The sequence below is a fragment of the Oryzias latipes genome, chromosome 22 (genome assembly GCF_002234675.1).
Source record: "Oryzias latipes chromosome 22, ASM223467v1".
Lineage (NCBI taxonomy): Eukaryota > Metazoa > Chordata > Actinopteri > Beloniformes > Adrianichthyidae > Oryzias > Oryzias latipes.
In genome coordinates this window covers 8,556,111-8,573,528 of record NC_019880.2, presented here as the reverse complement: position 1 = coordinate 8,573,528, position 17,418 = coordinate 8,556,111, and the positions used below count along the sequence as shown (strand labels likewise).

General features: G+C 41.0%; 2 protein-coding genes across 3 annotated transcripts; one reads left to right on the top strand and one right to left on the bottom strand.

The window, feature by feature from the left end:
- Window positions 1–190: 190 nt before the first annotated feature.
- On the top strand, window positions 191–5,860 carry d2hgdh (D-2-hydroxyglutarate dehydrogenase). Of its 2 annotated transcripts, none has more exons than XR_002872611.1 (10): window positions 191–344; window positions 751–1,114; window positions 1,211–1,268; window positions 1,828–1,967; window positions 2,040–2,233; window positions 2,427–2,595; window positions 2,685–2,828; window positions 2,903–3,045; window positions 4,565–4,738; window positions 4,822–5,860. XR_002872611.1 is itself a non-coding variant. In XM_023951483.1 (10 exons), exons 1-10 carry the CDS (start codon window positions 336–338, stop codon window positions 5,082–5,084), a joined length of 1,650 nt encoding a protein of 549 aa, XP_023807251.1. In that variant the 5' UTR covers window positions 191–335; the 3' UTR covers window positions 5,085–5,860. The 2 variants fall into 2 exon arrangements, 1 of the variants encoding a protein (XP_023807251.1); XM_023951483.1 differs by having other exon boundaries at window positions 4,573–4,738.
- LOC101166428 (activin receptor type-1) lies at window positions 5,453–16,036 on the bottom strand. Its single transcript, XM_023951485.1, has 10 exons — window positions 15,872–16,036; window positions 15,198–15,280; window positions 14,038–14,292; window positions 13,733–13,944; window positions 11,814–11,913; window positions 11,157–11,303; window positions 10,700–10,975; window positions 9,545–9,742; window positions 9,088–9,218; window positions 5,453–6,487 (listed from the first exon to the last, which is right to left on the bottom strand). Exons 2-10 carry the CDS (start codon window positions 15,268–15,270, stop codon window positions 6,356–6,358), a joined length of 1,524 nt encoding a protein of 507 aa, XP_023807253.1. The 5' UTR covers window positions 15,271–15,280; window positions 15,872–16,036; the 3' UTR covers window positions 5,453–6,355.
- Window positions 16,037–17,418: the final 1,382 nt, after the last annotated feature.

Here is a 17,418-nt window from a genome sequence, read left to right as displayed (position 1 = left end):
CCATGCTACATTCTTAATCAATTATACTACGACAACTCCGTCATGCAATCTCGTTAATAATTGTGATTTTTTTTAATCGTAAAATGAAGGTGTGGGGGTCACATCCCACTTGCCCGAATGCTTCGTTTCTATTGGTCAAAATTCAAGAAGCTTATTCATTGGTCCAGTTCTTTCCTAAATGTCCTTCGTTTTAATAGTTCCGGCTATTGATTCGAACGAATAAGGTTCCGCCTTTAAATTATAAGGCTGTCCTTGAACTTTGCTACAAACGTCGTAACATTACTTGACACAGACAGCAGAGGAAATTCAAGAAAGAAATGTGCACAGTCAAGTGAATGTTTGTGGTGAGTAAAATAAACAAAAGTTTGTAAATGCATCGGGAAGCAATGGACCGAACCAGCTACGCTCAGGCAAGCGGTTTAGACTATCGAATATTTGGGTTAATATAAACACAACGAAGTTTCGTTTTCAGTTGTCATTAAGTATTTTAAGTTATGAGTTGATTGCTCACTACAAAAAACAAACTGTTTTCATGAAGCAACTAGCAAGGCATTCTTGTGAAACTACGGTGGCCGGGAGGTTGAAAACAAACGTTCCAGAAATAACATGTTTTTAAGCTGTCAACGCTGTTTAGTGGGTTATTTGAAGAATACCCGAGTAACTAGTCAATTAATTAGGAAATAAATGCTTTTACTCGTTTGACTTTTCAATCAAAACGTAAAATAATATTACATTTTTTTCTTCCCCTAGCAACTTTCTCACACCTCATTTGCGATGGTGGGAATTTTCCAGAGGTCCTTAAGGCTGAGGACACCCCTGACACAATTGTCCTTCCACAACTCTACCTCACCCACAGACATATTGTCATCCTTAGTCCTCCGGGGTCGATTATTTCCCATCTGCAGCCCCTCTGTATTTTTCTCCTTCCGTCGCACACTGCATACTAGCAATGATGGGCCCAAGTCGCTGTCAGACACTCCACCACCGAGACGACCCTTCTGCAGGGTTACACAGGAGGATTTGACCTTTTTTAGAACGCTTCTTCCTGGCAGAGCCATCACTGACCCAGACCTGTTGGAATCCAGTAATGTCGACTGGCTCAAGTCTGTGAAAGGTGGATGGAAACGAAAGCAGTTTTCATATTTCACACACATGTCACCCGCTAAGTGTTATGGTATTCAGCTGCTTTGTCTTTCTATATCCTTTGCAGGTTCCAGTGAAGTTTTGCTGAGACCTCAGACAACAGAGGAAGTGTCTCAAATTCTGAGGTAATTTAAAAACCATAAACCTTAAAGCAGCAAGCGGCGTTGTGGAGCCTGCAGGTGCTACTCGCCCTCGCCGCCCCCTCATTGGCTGAGCAGCTGCTACATGAACGTCATTCTCCTCGTCTTCCCCTGCCAGCCTGCTCAGAGCTGCTCGTGATAAATTTATGGGGGAAAAAACCAACCCATTTTCTGAAATGGTGGCTTTTCTGTTGGTTTAATCTCCACAGCAACCGTTTTAATTACAGTTTTTGATTTCCTTGGCAACTGTGGTTTTTGTAAACAACGCCACATTTCTATATAGTCAAAATAGTCATGTCGTATTTTATATAGTTTCGTTCAGCCTGCGCAAATGATTCACGTATACAATTTTCGCAATTACCTGGTAAAAAATGTGTGATCAACAGGGGAACGGCACTTTAGGAAGCTCGCCGCGCTTTTGGATATGTGGCAGGGACAAAAGTTTTGCTGAAAGGCACAGTAGGAAAGAAGAATTGCAAAAGCAGTCCAGGTGTGCTGCAGGACATAAATAAAAGGGACATTATTTTTATTTTTTTACATGTAGATATTGTAACAGTCGCAACCTGGCGGTGAACCCTCAAGGGGGTAATACTGGCTTGGTTGGCGGGAGTGTTCCAGTTCACGATGAGATCGTCCTCTCCACCGCCCTAATGAACAACATACTCCGCTTTGATGACGTCTCTGGTAAGATTCGACGTTTTACTGTTTCTTAAAGGTTTAGAATGGATTGACCCTGTTTGTGTTTTATTTTTTTAGGTATTTTAACGTGTCAGTCAGGTTGCATCTTGGAGAATTTGTCTCTCTACCTGGAGGAGAGGGGCCACATCATGCCTCTGGATCTTGGTGCAAAAGGGAGCTGCCAGATCGGAGGCAATGTGGCGACTAACGCAGGTGGGCTGCGGCTGCTCCGTTACGGCTCCTTACACGGGACTGTACTCGGTCTGGAAGTGGTAAGGGACGCACATTTTTCATATTCACAAACGGTTTTTAAAGTTGATATGATTCACGCATAAAATGTTCACAATTACCCGGTAAAAGTGTGTGATCAACACATATTTGGACACAGGCAGATGTGATTCTCTGAAAACTGCTTGGACGAGTGATGGCGCCTAGTGAAGTAAAGTTGGTCTTTCGTGTGTGCAGGTGCTGGCCAATGGACAGGTGCTGGACTGCTTGTCCACGCTGCGGAAAGATAACACGGGATATGACCTCAAACAGCTGTTCATTGGGTCAGAGGGCACTTTGGGGGTGATCACTGCAGTGTCCATCCTTTGCCCACAAAAACCCAAATCTGTTAATGTGGTCTTCTTGGGTAACTTTTCTCCTTGTGTCTGATGTCAGGGGAAAAACTTTGTGTGGTTCAGTTTGGGAGATTTTTTTTTTTTTGTCACCCTCCTCCAGGCTGTGAGACCTTTGAGCAGCTGCTGAAGACATTTCAGCTGAGCAGAAGCATGCTGGGAGAAATTCTGTCTGCCTTTGAGTTCTTGGACAGCGAATGTTTGAATCTGCTCAGAACACACCTGAAGCTACAGAATCCCATCTCTGGTGCACACTCACACATTCACATTTAGGATTATTATAGCAGATAATTCAAGCACCAACTCATTTGTGTTTTGTAGATTGTCCGTTTTACATCGTCATAGAAACTCAGGGATCCGACTCGAACCACGATGAGGAGAAACTCCACAACTTCCTGGAAGAAGCCATGAAGTCTTCGTTAGTTGTGGATGGGACCGTGGCCACAGAGGAGGCAAAAATAAAGGTACCTAATGTTCATTTGCATCTCTATTAGTGTTTGGGTAGAAAACAGAAGCTGTGTTTCCATTACACACAGGCGCAAATCGTTATAGAGATTCTAGAAATTTTGAAAAAAAACACAATTTTGCAATTAAATTGTTTCCAATAAATCTTAAATGCAAATAAACACAAACCAACATCATAAGTCATTTAAAAACATGGAGACGGACGTGAACAATGATTTACAGCAGATCCATTCAAATTTCTGCTGCTGCTCTAGCCTTCATCATCATCATCCATCAAAGGAGACGTCGACGTCTTATTCAAAGCAGAGCGGCAAGCTCCTTAAAACATGGGAGCAGTTATGGATGAAGCTGAACAAGCCTGAGTGAACATCCGTTAATGTTTTAGATGATCTGCTTCAGCACCAAAATGACTCTGGTATACAATGAATGGACACGGTTTTATGAAATTCAATGCATTTGAATTTCTGGATCCAACAATTCTGCATAAGACGCTTACTTTGATGGGCTGTGTGATGCTGTGGGACCTCTTGTGGCGCCCGCTCTGCAGTGCCCAACGCAGCCACGTCCTCACAAGAAGTGCATTGCCATCATAATTTATCTCACTTATTTCATTGGGAAAAACGTGTTTCAATTGAAGTTTTGCGAAATATTTCAATTTCGATTCGCCTCGAAAACCATCTCCAAGCGCAAAAACTCTTTTTTTGTTGCGTTTCCATTAGGACAATTTATCATCGCAAATCCAATTTGTGCAATTTTTTTAGTCAGCTGGAGGTGCTCAACACTTGTGCTATCTTAGATAACCCCACCCTTGCCTTGACGTGTTCTCCCTACCATGACAAAGGTGGATAAAGGTGGAAAGATTTTATGTAATCCATGGACACCAGTGAAGATCACAAATCATTGAAGAAAAAGGTTCAGAGCACTGTCTAGTGGGTCTAGATGACCCAACTCCCAATGTTAAAGTGCCTAGGATAGCACAAGGGTTACAGGAAGGCTTAAAGACCCACTCCAATTAAAAATAGTATTTTTGGTGTTTTTAATATGTTCTTGTAACATTTTTCTCATGATGGAGGGCATAGATAAAAAGTATCTCTTTATTCAAATAGTTGTGAATCAGGGGCCAATAATATCACTTTTGTTGGGTAGAATTAGGCTGGGTGGGTTCAAGGCTCCCTGCGCTGCTCCGTTCTGAAGCATCCTCTTGGAGAAGACCAGATCCGCGGACGTCTTTGTTTTTGTCTGAGCTGGCATCTGGCTCCAAACCGAACGCCCGGATAGTTCCAACATCATCATTTTTGTTGCATTGCTATTGTTAGAGGGGAGGTGAAATTCACAAGCCTCTACTGCTCTGCAGCAACAATGTCCTAGAAAACGACAGTTTTTTAAAAATTGTAGCTAAAAACTGCATTATCATAAATAGAGACCACTAGAAACGCTTTGAAAATAGATCAAAAGATGATCACCGTGGGGTTTTCCCTTTTTCTTGGTGAATTTTTGAACGTTTTCTTTTGGTTTGAGCTTTTCAGGCTTTGTGGTCGATGCGCGAACGCATCACAGAGGCTCTCACACACGACGGCTTCACCTACAAGTACGACATTTCTCTTCCGGTGGAGCGGATCTACCAGCTGGTGACGGACATGCGGCAGCACCTGGGGGAGCGCGCCAAAAGCGTGGTGGGATATGGCCACGTAGGTAAGAAGCTCCATTGACAAGTAGGTGACATTTCCCCGAAAGTTGCATCTCTCTCTCACCTTCCAAGCCACTCACTTCTGCAGGTGATGGCAACCTTCACCTGAACATCACCTCTCCTGCCAAGAACCCCGCTCTGCTGGCGGCCATTGAGCCTTTCGTCTACGAATGGACAGCCAAGTTCCAGGGCAGCATTAGTGCAGAACATGGACTGGGTCTGAAGAAAAGGAACTATATCTATTACAGTAAGTCGAGCCAAGCTGTGGCACTGATGGGGACCATAAAGGCCATTTTGGACCCGAACGGCATCCTCAACCCATACAAGACTTTACCAGATAATCTGAGGTGACCGTGCAGCAATGTTACAGGAAATAGTTAGAAACAGAATCCGCTAGACAAAAGGCTCAAAAAACATTGTTTGTGGTCATTTTTGAATTTTCAGGAGGTAAAAATGACTTAAATGTTGCATTTTCAGGCTTTAAAATAAGAAAAATTACAATTGTGCAACATTTAAATCCTTTTACAGCAAATAATGCTGTGAAATGTTGCAATATTGTAGTTTCCTGAAATTATTTTTGATTGACATGTTTGTAAACCAGGAGCGAGTCTTCATGATTTAGTTTTCCAGATCTGTGATGTTCTGAAAAATGATAACAGGAAGTGGTCGACAGCAGTAAAAGTTGAAATGTAGAGTAAAATCTGTCTGTAGGCTAATCATTACACTGCAGTTAATGTTTTATTACATATAAAAAAACATTTTTTTCCCCACCAAAACAAAGCAAAAGCACTTTTAGTGCTGAAACCAGTCTTCAATAAAAGTTTCAACATCAAGTTGTTTTGATTTTCTCTTTAGGCAACTTAAAGAATGTGGCAGAACTGGAAAGATCCAGCATGCTACATGTTTGTTTTTAGCACAAACACGTCTGTCCCGATTCCTTTCTGCACGTGTCGAACATGCGTCGAACGTGTCGACGCACCGGATATGTTCATACTTTCAAGTTCAGCTGCAGACAAGTTCATACTTAAAGTGTGCTATTTCTACACAAACCAGCTTTAAAAATGTGCCTGTAGTGTTTTTTTTCCCTCCAAGTTTCTTTCCAGTAAATAAATTCCTACTTGAGTTCATCTTTACGTTTACAGTCCAGTCCTCCAGATCCTCAGTAGTGTGGCAACAGTGAAGATTCAACACATAAATATTCTGGTGTTTTGATAAAAAAAAACAACAAAAAACTATATTTAAAACCCCACAGTTGATTTGATTGGCTCTTTTCCTTTTGTAACAGCGATTTCCTGGCACGTGAAGCTAAATGATTGTCTGTCAGCAGCGCTCTGCTGGAGATCTGGATGTTATGTTTGGGTTGAAGAAAGGCCAAAGATTGAAAAGAGTCTGACGTGGGCGTTCAAGTGTCGTTAGGTGAAAAACAAAACGGCGTCCGTTTCCGAACAGTAAACGCTTCAGATGAAGGGGAACTGATGGACGTCTGAACATCTTCAAGTCAAACAGAGGGAGGTGGGTGGAAGGCATCCACAAGAGGATAAAAACAGAGTGGAGCCGCTTCAGAGCTCCGCCTTCCCGGTCAGCCTTTCTTCTCGCTGGACGCCGCACCTGAGGCTCCTCCCTTACGACTCCTTGCCCTTCTCAAGAGAGCTTTGAATCTTGTCCAGGGTCTTCTTGATGCGGAGTGCTGTAAGTCTAGCAGAGGGGTTCTGGTACCAGCACTCCTTCATCAGCTTCACCAGAGCCGAGAGAGTCTGAGGACGACAAGACGCCGAGCTGAACAAGTCTGAGTGAACATCCGCTAACGTTTTAGATGATCTGCTTCAGCACCAGAATGACTGGGATTCAACAAATGGACAAAGTTTTATTAAATTCAATGCATTTGAATTTCTAATTTGGAGCCTAAATCAGAAATTGTAGTAAAGATTTGATTTTATTTTGGAGGGGGGGGGGGGGTGTCACTGGAGGAAGTGACAGCTGTGTGCAGGAAGGACCTCCTGAGTCGGTGCTGCAGATCTGAGCCAACCTCAGACTGGAGACACTGTTGTTGAGCTACGGGAGATGAAAGTCCGACTGTTTTTAACATGTTCTTGTAGTATTTTCCACATGATGGGGTGTATATATATAAAAAAGATTCAAATTACATTTGGGAATTCATAAATCTAAAAAGAACAATATTTATTAGGTTTTTACTTCAGCAAATGAATTCTGTTAAAAACAAACGTGTTTGAATTGGAATAAAACCACTAGATAATCCCGTTTTTTGGAGATTAGGGAATTCAGATTCAGTCATTTCATATCAAACCCAGATGGTGATGACCACATGAGAATCAGGCTTCAAATCGGTTCAGTACAAACCACTTCCAGACTATTTGTTGCTCTCTAAATGGAGGTTTATTAAAGCCGTCCTTGCAGCTGTACACTGATGAAACCCGCCTGGTTCCGGGGAATTAATTCAATTTCAATTCAATTTTATTTGTATAGCTCAAATTCACAACAACAGTTGTCTCAATGGGCTTCAGGGGTTGACATAGCCCAGAAATTTGCACTGGCCCACAGGGCCAGTAGGTTTTGAAAGTTACTGGCCCTGCCTGAAAGTTACTGGCCCGACACTGCACACAGCTCCGCAGGTGCTTGCAACTTTAGGGGGGTCCGGGGGCATGCCCCCCCGGAAAATTTTAATATGGGGAAATTTGGTGCATTCTGGTGACATCTAGCACTTATTTATACACTTTTCAATGACTGAAAATAGAGCATATCAAACTTAAATCTGCTCTAGTCTGTTTCAGATGTTTTGAAGAGAGCACTGCAGTGAAGTAGGTAACACTAGTTCAGAAGTTTTCATGGTGCCCAGGGCTCCAGACTAACTTTTTTCACTAGGAGCACAGTGGCCCCCAACTGAAAATTTTAGGGGCACAACCAGAAAATTTAGGGGCGCATACCGTAAATCAACATGCTAACCAAATCTACTAATTTCCACTGTATTACTATTAATAAATACTTTAATAATAGATGCAAAAATTACAATGTGCCGTTTGAAATTCAGTGTCACATTTTATTCTGCACTTTTGAAAATGCAACAAGGTAAACTGACAAAAGCATCGCTGTCACGATACAACGATACAAGCGGCGTTGTATCGGAGATTTTATTTTTAGGCCATATCGCCCAGCACTACTTTAGTTACTTAATTAAATTAAATAATTGTAAAATTAAATTACTGAGATCATTCAGCTAACTAGAAATACTTACTGCTTACAGTGTTGTAAAGAAAAAGAAAATTAAGTAGTTTGACATTATACTCCATTTGACTCTGAGATTCAGGTATTTGGAGTTGCCTTTGATTCTTTAACATTCAGCTTAAAGCTTAGTGCATACAGTTTCATCTTCAATGCATTCATTATATATCTTGCTGTCCATAGTACTAATTCCACCCATTACTCCATCTAACATATTCCTATCTATTCCTGCCATGTCTTCCACATCTCTGACATGCTTCAGTGTCTCTTCAGTGACGGTGTCGGATTTATGATCATCGTGGTGAAAAACCACCAGGGGGCGCTGATATGTGTCAGTTTAAATATATCTGCATAAAATGTCATAATAACCCACTGGCTTGTTCCTTCGTTGTTGCTGTTTAACATTGTTTAGTATTGAATTGTTACATTCAATAAAGTTTGAAAAGAAAAGTAGAGTGAGCGCGTGCCGCGTGGTGCTCGGCAGCGACAGCCGCGCGCGCAGGCGGGAGAGGAGGAGAAGAGTGATAAAAGGTTTCCCATAGAAACCCTTGAAGTCTGAACACAGCACTAGCAGAAAAAGTGAATTATAAAGACGAGGTAAATCTACACGTTTTCGCAAAATATACTTTATTGAAAAAGGTGAAAAATGTATTAACTGTTAGATATTTTAGTGGCCCGAGCGGACAAGTAAAAAATAAAGTCTTGTGGTCCGTACTGCTTGAAAAACAGGACCGGGCCAGCGGACAAATGGCTATGTCGAGCCCTGGGCTTCGTACCGGTAACTGTACGGTAAACATCCAATCAAAAAGGATCATAAATGCAAAGAATTCAATAGGATAATACTAAACTTTAAACTAAAATGGCATCCCTGCCCTTAATCCCTCCTTCGCGGTGAAGAAAAACGGATCTGTGGATTTGGACGGGATACCCCTGAACCCACTTTAGAGGACGGTATGTGTAAACTCTTCAGGACAGAAAAATTAGTTTGGTGCCATTTAAGTTATTTTCCAAATCATGTATTTAAAGTTTTTTTTCTTATACTACAAATATTTTGGCAGTGTTGTAGAATTAGATTTGACCTTGTTCTTGTGGAGCGCAGCGGCACGTTTGCACTTACAGGATCTGAGAACCAGCGGTTGGGAATAAAGGGTCTCTGCTGCTCCACACACACCACCTTCTTCATGTCCTCGAAGCTCGGATCGTTTGGCACCTGATCGTAAAACGGAGGTTTGTACTCTTCTACAATACCTGAAAACGGAAGTAGGAGGTGAAATATGAAAGCAAACACTAGACAGAAGAAATCTGTCTGCATATGCGCCTGACAAACTTGGTCCATGTACTATGTTAATGTCTTAGCTTGAAGAAAGAATTAAAAAATCACAAAATAAAGTCATAAATATGGCAAAGAGACAACCATTTAGCCAAAATCTCTTAAAAAGGCTGTAAAGGTTATGGTATTCACTTTCTACCTCCATAATAATCCCTTGATTTACACTTTAAGGTGATTTTACCCGTTTACCCAGACTAAAATAAAAGTCCTCTTTCCCGTTCAGTGCACAGCTCAGGACACTCACCGTTACTGTACGTGCGGCGGGCTATCTCCCACAGCACCAGTCCGAAGGCCCATATGTCGACTCTCTTGTAGGCATCGAAGCAGTCGGTCTGAATGCTGTCATCCAGCACCTCGGGTGCCATGTAGCGCTTGGTGCCAACCTTGGGGTTGCTGCCCACATCCAGCAGGTTGTCTGCTTGAGTGTGGGTCACAGCCAGCCCTGCATCACGCCGTTACGTAAAAAGCTGTTTTAGGGCGCTGAGGCTTTCCAACGCTACGAATACATTACAATTCTGATTCACCGTGATTTGATTAAACAGCCTATTTTTTTTGCTCAAAAACCAAATTTGTTTGGTAAATAAAATTGCTTTAAGATAATTAACTCAAAAGTAAAAGTTTTATTAGTAAAATGATAAATTATTGGATTAAAAACAAATAAAACTGGTGTTTGTTTTTTGGAAATAAATACAAAAAAATAGAAAATCAATAAATCTATTGAATGAATTAACAGAAGATTTTCTCAGTGGCCAACAGGGTTTAGATTTTATTCATTTTTTTAACCCTTACAAAATAGTAGTAAAACACCAATGATGGCTTTAATCCCTTGATACCTACTGATGAAAATATCCATCAAACCATTTTGGCTCTAAAAACACAATAATTGGATCTAATTGAAAGCAAAAACATTAGTAAAAAAACATTTATATATACACACACACACACACACACACATATATATGCCATCAATGGGGGTTAAATTGATTTCTCAAGTCAAAATTAAACTTTTTTTTTCATACTTGTACTGCAGTAGTACATTAAGATGACACTATACAATGAAAAACAAAGATAAATACACAAAACCTATTTTGCTAAATCTAAAAAAGCCACCCTGGGCCTTGTTTACTAAGATAGAAATGCTTTTTTTTATCTATTTAAAGACATTTTATAGGTCATTTATTTAAACAGATGTTTGTAGAACAAATGCAGCTGCAGTTTGAACTATTTTTGATCTAAAAAGAGAACCTTTAACCACAACTTTAGGCAATCTTACACCTGATTTTAGGCCACTCGATTCTCTGTATCGGGGTTTTGATCAGGCTGTATTAATGCATTTGCCGGAGTGCACAAACCAAACAACACACTGATGAAGAGTAAACATTGAAGAGTAAACGCTGACCTAAGTCTGCGATGCAGCAGCGCAGCTCCTTCGTCACCAGGATGTTTTTGCTCTTCAGGTCTCTGTGTGCGATGGCGGCTTTTCCCTCCGTGCCGATGATCTCTGTGTGCAGGTGCACCAGCCCGCAGGCCACAGACGCCGCCATGGCCAGGCCCTCCGACGTCTCAACCGCGACTCGCTGCAGGTAGTCGTACAGCGAGCCGTTTTCATGGTAGTGGGTGATCAGCCACAGCTGGGTGCTGGAGTTACGAGAAGTCATGTCCGACGCCATGAACTCTGGGAGGAGGTGAAAAGCAAGCACTTAAAACTTTTCTGCATCGCGTCATAGATTCCCTCTGCTCCCTTTAAGGAACTTCACTGGGAACCAAGAAAGATAAAAAGTAATAAAAATGTTTGATATTCCCTCCCTCACAACAATTTGGTTTGATTACATTCCTTCCCGATCTTCCAGACTCACCAAGTATGTTTTCATGCCTCAGCAGCACGGTGCTGTAGATTTCAGTTTCTCTGAACCAAGACTTTTCATCTCTGGAGGAGAAGATTTTCACCGCCACGTTCTCGCCCTGCCACTGGCCTCGCCACACCTCTCCATACCGGCCCTTACCTGGAGGGGAAAAACAAATTCATGACTGCATGGATTGTAGGAGGACTTGAATCTATATTTTAAAACGTTCCAGTTGAATTTCTAAAAAGAAGTTTAAAATGTACGTGAATGCTCTTTGTTTGACAAAGTGAAATATTTTAAGATAGCTGCTTTGGCAGCTTTTGAGAAGAGTGTTCACTCTGGGACTGTGGGTTTAAATCCACAGTCAGGTCAAACCAAATGTCCTGCAAATGGGATCTGTATCAAGTGGCAGGGGTGTGGACTTCTGAACAGCTCACTCCTTATTGCCGCGAGTTGCCATAGAAATGATGACTCAGACCAACACGGACCAATCGCCGCTTACTGACGACGTCTGGCCCCAACATGGCGGTTTCCGTATTGCGACAGAATTGACTGAATTTTGTTGGAACCAGAAGAAAGCTATTTTTCTATTGGTGACATCACACTCACTCGGTCCAGTCCTCTTATACAGTCCATAGTTCTTTAGAATGACCTCTGTGATGCACTTACCCACACACTCCAGCAGACTTGTCTGTCTGGCTACAGTCCTCTGGACCAGGAAGGGAAGGCCTGACCCGCTCCCTGATGTGCACGACTGATCCAAGAGGTCCTAAAACACAAGAAGACCTGATCTTAGCAGCAATAATCTGGAAGATAGATTAGAAAAATATAGAAAGAAAACTTGCTATTGTGCATTTGTATCATAAAAAATATACCTGCATTAGATATATTTCTTCTTTACCCTGTAAGTAAGCTTGACCTAACCTAAAACGCTTCTAAATGAACAATTACTTTTACTTCCAAATCAAGGCATGTGTTTTAGGGCTGCAGCTATCGATTGTTTTTGTAATCGATTAATCTAGCACTCAATCGATCGATTAATCGAGTAATCGGATAAAACGATTTGTGTGTGTTTTTGAACAACCAAAACAAATAATGCATAACAAAAATGATGTGGTTGTAAAATGAACAACCATTTGATTTTAAAGATCCGCTCTGATGCAAATGTTACTTTTGGTGTTTTTAAGCTGGTCTTGAGAAGTGGCAGAGCTAGAATATTTTGTATGGGGGGGGCAGAAGACTTTGAAAGGGTGGCACAACACCAAAATGAAAGGCCATTAAAAATAAAAGAATCAGAAAAAACATATTTGATCATTATCATTGTTTATATTTCGTGTAAAAATAATGCTTTTGTTATTTTTGCAATGCTTAAAGAAGCCTCGCGGTCCGCCGAAAGGCGAGCTACCGCCTGTCCCAGCCCCTGCCTCTCGGCGCCCCCTCGATGCTCTTAGCTGAGTGTCCCGCGGGGTCCGAAGCGTTTACTTTGAAAAAATTAGAGTGTTCAAAGCAGGCCCGGTCGCCTGAATACCGCAGCTACGGGCTCTCGCCGCCCGCCGAGGCGGCCCGCGCTGGTCGACACGGAGGGGGCGCGGAGCGGCTGACACCGCCACTCGCTCGCTGCTGGCGGCACGCGCGAGTCCCGCCCGCGCCTAAGGCGTCGGGGTTCCAGCGGTCGCGCAGATGTCTTCTGTTCAGATGCTGAATCATGGAAGATGTGCTGTTGTGGTATGCCAGCTCTATTTTGCAGTAGAGATACTGCACCTTGTTTTTTTCTTTATTAAGTGTGTAATGATCCCACACTTTAGACAATTTCTGCCGTTATTTATAGATCTATTCCGTGTGAATAAACGGTCCGTGTGACACAATCAAATCCCTGCGCCGCGCGTATAGTGCGCGGCGCAGGGATTTAACGAGGCTTCGAGGCAGAGTTTTTGCTTCGAGGAATTTTTGTAATCGAGTAACTCGAGGAATCGTTTCAGCCCCAATGTGTTTTTCAAAAAGCAACAAAGGTGCGATATACCCTTGGAGTCAAGATTCACTTGGAGCTGCACAGCAGCTGAAGCTGAAAGCTTCAAGTTGATGCTTAAGATTCCACTGGATGCAGCACAGATCTCCAGAAAGGCTCTAAAAATAAAAGCCTCATCTATTTCTGACAAGCTCAGACAAGCTCAGAGGAGCTGATGAGCTGGAACACAGTAATAAACTAACCAGAGACCCAGTGATGAATAACAAATGATGAAATATTCCAAAAACACTATGCTCGATAAAGCAGCCTTTTATAACAGCACCACTTGTTCTGCTCCTTTTAGAATCTCTTTCTGAGTTTCTCCAGCAAAGTTCTTCGGGTTGTGAATTTCGGGTGGTTATTAAGAAATTGTTGCCGTTTGGTTTGGGCATTTATCTTGAGGCATCACCAATGCAACAAACATATTGTGTCCAAGAAAAAGAAAAATTATCTTTTTTTTTTTTTTTAAAGGTTGGTTTACCTAAAAAAATGTGAAAAATTCACAAAAAAGCTTGAAAGGAAAGTTCAACAAAAAGCATTTACTACATGGTGCTGCACCCACCGCCATCTCTTTCACCCTTACCGCTAAAGTGCTGTTCCCCACGTTGGAGGAGATGAGGCCGTCTATGGCTCCCTGCTCGGGATCAAACTCCTGCAGCCTCTGCAGTCGGCCGTGGTGGAGCCTCCTGCAGGCCAGCACCGACACCACAGACAGCAGAACCAGAACCACCACAGGGCCCAGTACAAAGAGCGCAAACATCTCCACGCGGTATCGTACTGGCTGACCTTCTGGGGCTGCAGGAGAAAAGAGGAGCCATGAAACAGGTTATCCAGGAAATCTTCTTGCTTATTCAGAGATTTGAGGCGAACTTTGAACTTCTGTATGACCTGATGGCAGGAGAGACTTCAGTGAGCTCACGGTGGTGTTGCCGTTACATTTGTCCTGGGCACAGCAGAGGATGGCTTGCTTGACAGATGGAGGTGTGGAGCAGTGGAGGCGGATTTTATTCGGCCCATTTAAACAGCCGCGCTCAAACACATCTCCATCACTCAGGACGATAACAGAGGAGAAGCACTGAGAGCCGTGGCACTCTGTGGCCTGGAGGCATTTTGGGCCTTCACAAAGACACACCAGATGTACATCTGCAAGGGGAAGAATGAAAATCCACAACACAAAATGAGACTCAAGTAATCCCTGAATGCATCTAAGACCAAAAGTGTTAAGAATGCATTTCTAAATGTTGCAAAACCTAAATCTTGAAGAAAGAAAAAAAGTCCCTTTGGGAAAGCCTGATGCTACTATAAAGTCTGCAGAAAAAGTTTGAGATCAGTTGTTTAACTAGACTTAAAAAAGAAAAACTCTCTAACGACTGTATGCCAACATTGATTTTTGAGGTATTTCACTCAATTTACTCAAACATTAACGCTTAATTGTTTTCCCAGAGGCTCTAAAACGTATGTAACTAAACTGGTGAAAACAGTATATAAATATCATGATGATCAAGAAAAATGTTATTTGTAACTCCATCTGACACTGACTAGGTTTCTTTAAATGATTGTGCAAGAATATACTTAGAGTCCCACTCTGATCATCTTTTCAGAATGGAGCAGAGCAGGAAGTTTGAGAGTTGCCAATGTCAGTCCTAAAGTTTTTCAAACAGCATTTTTTTTTCATCTGCTTCGGATTCGCAATAATTAAACTGGTGTAAACATGACAAGCAGAGGAAAAATCTGGCATTATAAAAAATATAATGATCAGTTAAGCTGTTATTTGCAACGAAAACAACATCTGACAGTGATTAGATTTATTTACATGAAAGTACTTAGAATATATTTCGATAAAACTACCCATTAAAGATTATTTTAGAAAAATATAACCAGTTTTCATTGATAACTTATTTATATAAATGTAACACCTGGTATGCATTTAAACCAAAATAAAAGATTATTAAGACACACAAAACATAAAGCTGGCAGCAAGAGGTGGGAAGTTGCACACATTATTTAGGTTAGTGTGATGGAAATGCAGTAAATTAACTGAACAATACCTGAGCCTTCAGCAAATGCTCGCAGAGCCTGCAGAAAGAGCAGTAGGAGGACGTGAACGCAGCACAGTCCCATGTTCAGTGCTCTGAAGAGGAAACAGGGAGGTCAGACCAGTGCACTGCTGAAAATTGATAATCATATTTACCTAATCTGTTTCATGACGGCCGTGTCTATGATTAAGAAGAAATGCTGGAACACTTGGCCATCGTTTGCTTCTTGCCTCTCATTCATTTCAGTGATCCCGTATGTATGGAGCTCACAAATTGTTGATCCGGCTTCAAGTGTTAATTATTACAGAATTCCCACCAGGTTTTGCTTCATTTTAAGACACATAAATATATAACTTTAACCGAGAAGATTGGGGTAATGCAGCATTTCCACAGCAGGCTAACACACACACCCGATGATCTATGGCTAAAAACACAAAATCCGGTAGCAAGCTCTTTAAGGTAAAATGCTAAATCTTTAACTAACGTATGCGTTGTAATCTACAATAACCTGGAGTCTGGTTATTTGTCGAGGCGCCAGGCCGTACACAGGCTCTTTTACTGTCCGTTTGGACCCGCCTTAGCGGCGCCAGTCGGACAGGCAGCTGCCCGTTAGCCCTGGCAGCTAAGCTAATAGTCCTAAACAAAGCGCAGCCCAGGAGCAGTTGACAAAAACACCCACAACCTACCTGGCACACTAAAAACACACTCTAACTCATTCCGCGATGGTTCTGTGCACGCGCGTCAGGCGTAGAAATAAGCAAATGTAGATATTTGTGGAGCAAGAGCCGAAAACACTAGGGAGCCGCCAAGCCCCTGGATGTTTTACTATACATGCTAACTGTGACGTCATCAAAATATTATCATTGAGGTGCATTGTGGGGCGGCAGAGTCCTCCAGTAGGTAAAGTATAAGGTGAAAAACAACGATATGAACCTGACCAAAAATACTTGAACAAAATAGCAAAAAACAAAAAATCTGGAAAAGTGTAAAACGCTTTAAGCATACTTTAAATTCATTTCTTTAAATAAAATAGAAATATATTTTCTTTGAAGGTTTTTTGTTTAGATATTTGGTGTAATGGCCATCTTCTTTTTAAATGTAAAGTATATAAAAAAAATCAACAAATCCAATGCATAATATATATTTTTAATTAAAGGTCTTACTCCACTAGTGTGTGTAGCCTCCCTTTGGCAAAATGCAGCATAAGTGCACTACAACTATAGGCTCCTCAGTCTGTACTATAAGTGAGGCAGTATAATTAAAGTTAGATTTTAATTAAAAGTGTATTAAAGTTTACTTTTTTATACTTAAAAAGAATTTACAATGTAAACTTAAAATTTTTCAATTTAGCCTGAAGAAGTGTTTAGTTCACATACTTCACCACACATACAGTACATGGCTTATAGTATACTTGCTACACTTGTAGTTCTACTAGTATGTTTAATGGAATAAACTTTAAAAGTGCTACTTTTTGCTAGGTGCTTTGTTGTTGCACACTGAAAAGGCTTTATGGGGCCAGTTTTTGACTTTGTCTTTTTCTTTGTCGTTTATGGGTACATTCACTTTAATATTAGTTTTTTTTTCTCTCGAACTGATAAAATGAAATAAAATAAAAACATGAAAAAGGACACTATGCAAAGTTCGAAAAACGGCTTTGGATGAACTACTTATCAAGTCCAAGTCCCGTTTTTCAATTCAGTCCAAATTTAAATTTAGACAAACAATATTTTTAAAGAATTACAAGAAATAAGCACATATACTGAAAAAAATTAATTATATTCTAGAAGAGAAGGGAGAATTACAAAACATACTACATTATTCTTTTGGAGCAGAATCCAACATTTTTTTTCTCTCGTATCTTCTTAGTTTTCCAATGTTCTGTGTCTGCAACAATGTTTCTATGAAAAACTTTTCAATTATTATAATTACAAGAATCTCAGTAATCTAAATTTACTGGATCTGAATATGTTCTCATGTACTTTATTTAAAAGATTAAATCTTATAAGCCTTTTTTTTAAAATCCCCATGAAATCAACTACATTTGAGAATATAATGGCTAATTTAAAATCTATGTGCAGGTTTTTCACAATTTCATGATCTTTTTATATATTATTGAGAGATTTATTGGTTGATTGTGTGATTGCACAAGGTCAAATCTATTTTTTAAATTTTGTACAATTTGGGGCTCCATACATATTGAGCATCTCTGTAAATTTAGTTGTGTTTTACTGCA